We start from the raw sequence: 1,191 nt of genomic DNA on the forward strand, positions 1-1,191 counted from the left end.
CCGGGGTGTCCCAGGAATTCGGGGTGACCCTGCGGAGCCCCGGGGTGTCCCAGGAATTCGGGGTGACCCTGTGGAGCCCCGGGGTGTCCCAGGAATTTGGGGTGTCCCTGTGGAGCCCCGGGGTGTCCCTGCGGAGCCCCGGGGTGTCCCAGGAATTCGGGATGACCCTGCGGAGCCCCGGGGTGACCCTGCGGAGCCCCGGGGTGTCCCAGGAATTCGGGGTGACCCTGCGGAGCCCCGGGGTGTCCCGGTGCTGGCCCTGGCAGGTGGAGGTGCTGCAGGAGGTGCTGGACAAGCTGCGGACGCGGGAGCCGCCGGCGCTGGAGAAGAGGCTGAGCTGGGTGCCCTGGGTACGGCGGGGCTGGGGCTCGCCCTGAGGCTTCGGGGGGACCCCAAACCCCCCGGTTCTGTGGGGGTGCAGCCCCGGGGCTGACGGTGCCGCCCCGCAGTGCGAGCCCCGGGAGCCGTGCGCGGTGCGGCGGGGGGCGCGCATCGGGAAACTCTGCAGCTGCCCCCGCGGAACCTCCTGCAACCTCTTCATCCTCAAGTGCTCCTGAGGCTCCGGGGACACCGGGGGACACCGGGGGACACCAGCTGCCACCCGCCTGCGCCCCGGGCACGGGAGGGAGGGGGAGCCGCGGGCCCCCAGCCCGCTCCCCGCACCGGGATGGACCCGCAGCAGCGCCGGTGCCCCGGGCCGGGGGCTGGCGGTGTCCAGGGACGCATTAAACCATTGGATCCGCGCCTGCCGCCTGCTTTTTTTGGGGGGATTTTGAGGTTCCCAGCCCCCTCTGGAGCCTCCTGAGGACCGGGGGTGTTTCCTGCTGTGGGTTCACGGCGGGAGGGTGGGATTGGGGCTGGGATGAGGGGCTGGGGGAGGAAATGGGAACGCTGCGGGGACGGGCAGGGAGCCGAGTCCTGGATCGGCGGGATGCGGGGGCTCACACAGCCCGGCCCGGCAGCATCCAGAACCCCAAATCCCCCACCCAGAACCCCGAATCCCGCACCCAGAACCCCAAATCTCCCATCCAGAACCCCAAATCCCCATGCAGAACCCCGAACCCTCATCCAGAACCCCAAATCCCACATCCAGAACCCCGAACCCCCCTCCAGAACCCCAAATCCCACATCCAGAGCCCCGAGCCCCCCTCCAGAACCCCAAATCCCGCACCCAGAACCCCAAATCCCCCC

General features: G+C 70.8%; 2 protein-coding genes across 3 annotated transcripts in view; both read left to right on the forward strand.

Annotated features, from left to right (window-relative positions):
* LOC107215510 (cocaine- and amphetamine-regulated transcript protein-like) overlaps nucleotides 1-744 on the forward strand; it is a 3,278-nt gene extending 2,534 nt beyond the window's left edge. Inside the window, exons 2-3 of one of the 2 annotated variants that reach the window (XM_015651726.3) lie at nucleotides 267-350; nucleotides 450-744. In XM_015651726.3, coding sequence (XP_015507212.1) covers nucleotides 267-350; nucleotides 450-557 — 192 coding nt within the window. In that variant the 3' untranslated portion in view covers nucleotides 558-744. Of the gene's footprint in view, nucleotides 1-101; nucleotides 351-449 lie in introns of both variants that reach the window. The other variant, XM_033520149.1, reaches the window with a different exon arrangement.
* MAP1S (microtubule associated protein 1S) overlaps nucleotides 668-1,191 on the forward strand; it is a 13,619-nt gene continuing 13,095 nt past the window's right edge. The window contains exon 1 of the mRNA XM_033520098.1: nucleotides 668-710. Coding sequence (XP_033375989.1) covers nucleotides 668-710 — 43 coding nt within the window. The remainder of the gene's footprint in view (nucleotides 711-1,191) is intronic.

This window comes from Parus major, chromosome 28, assembly GCF_001522545.3.
Source record: "Parus major isolate Abel chromosome 28, Parus_major1.1, whole genome shotgun sequence".
Taxonomy (NCBI): domain Eukaryota; kingdom Metazoa; phylum Chordata; class Aves; order Passeriformes; family Paridae; genus Parus; species Parus major.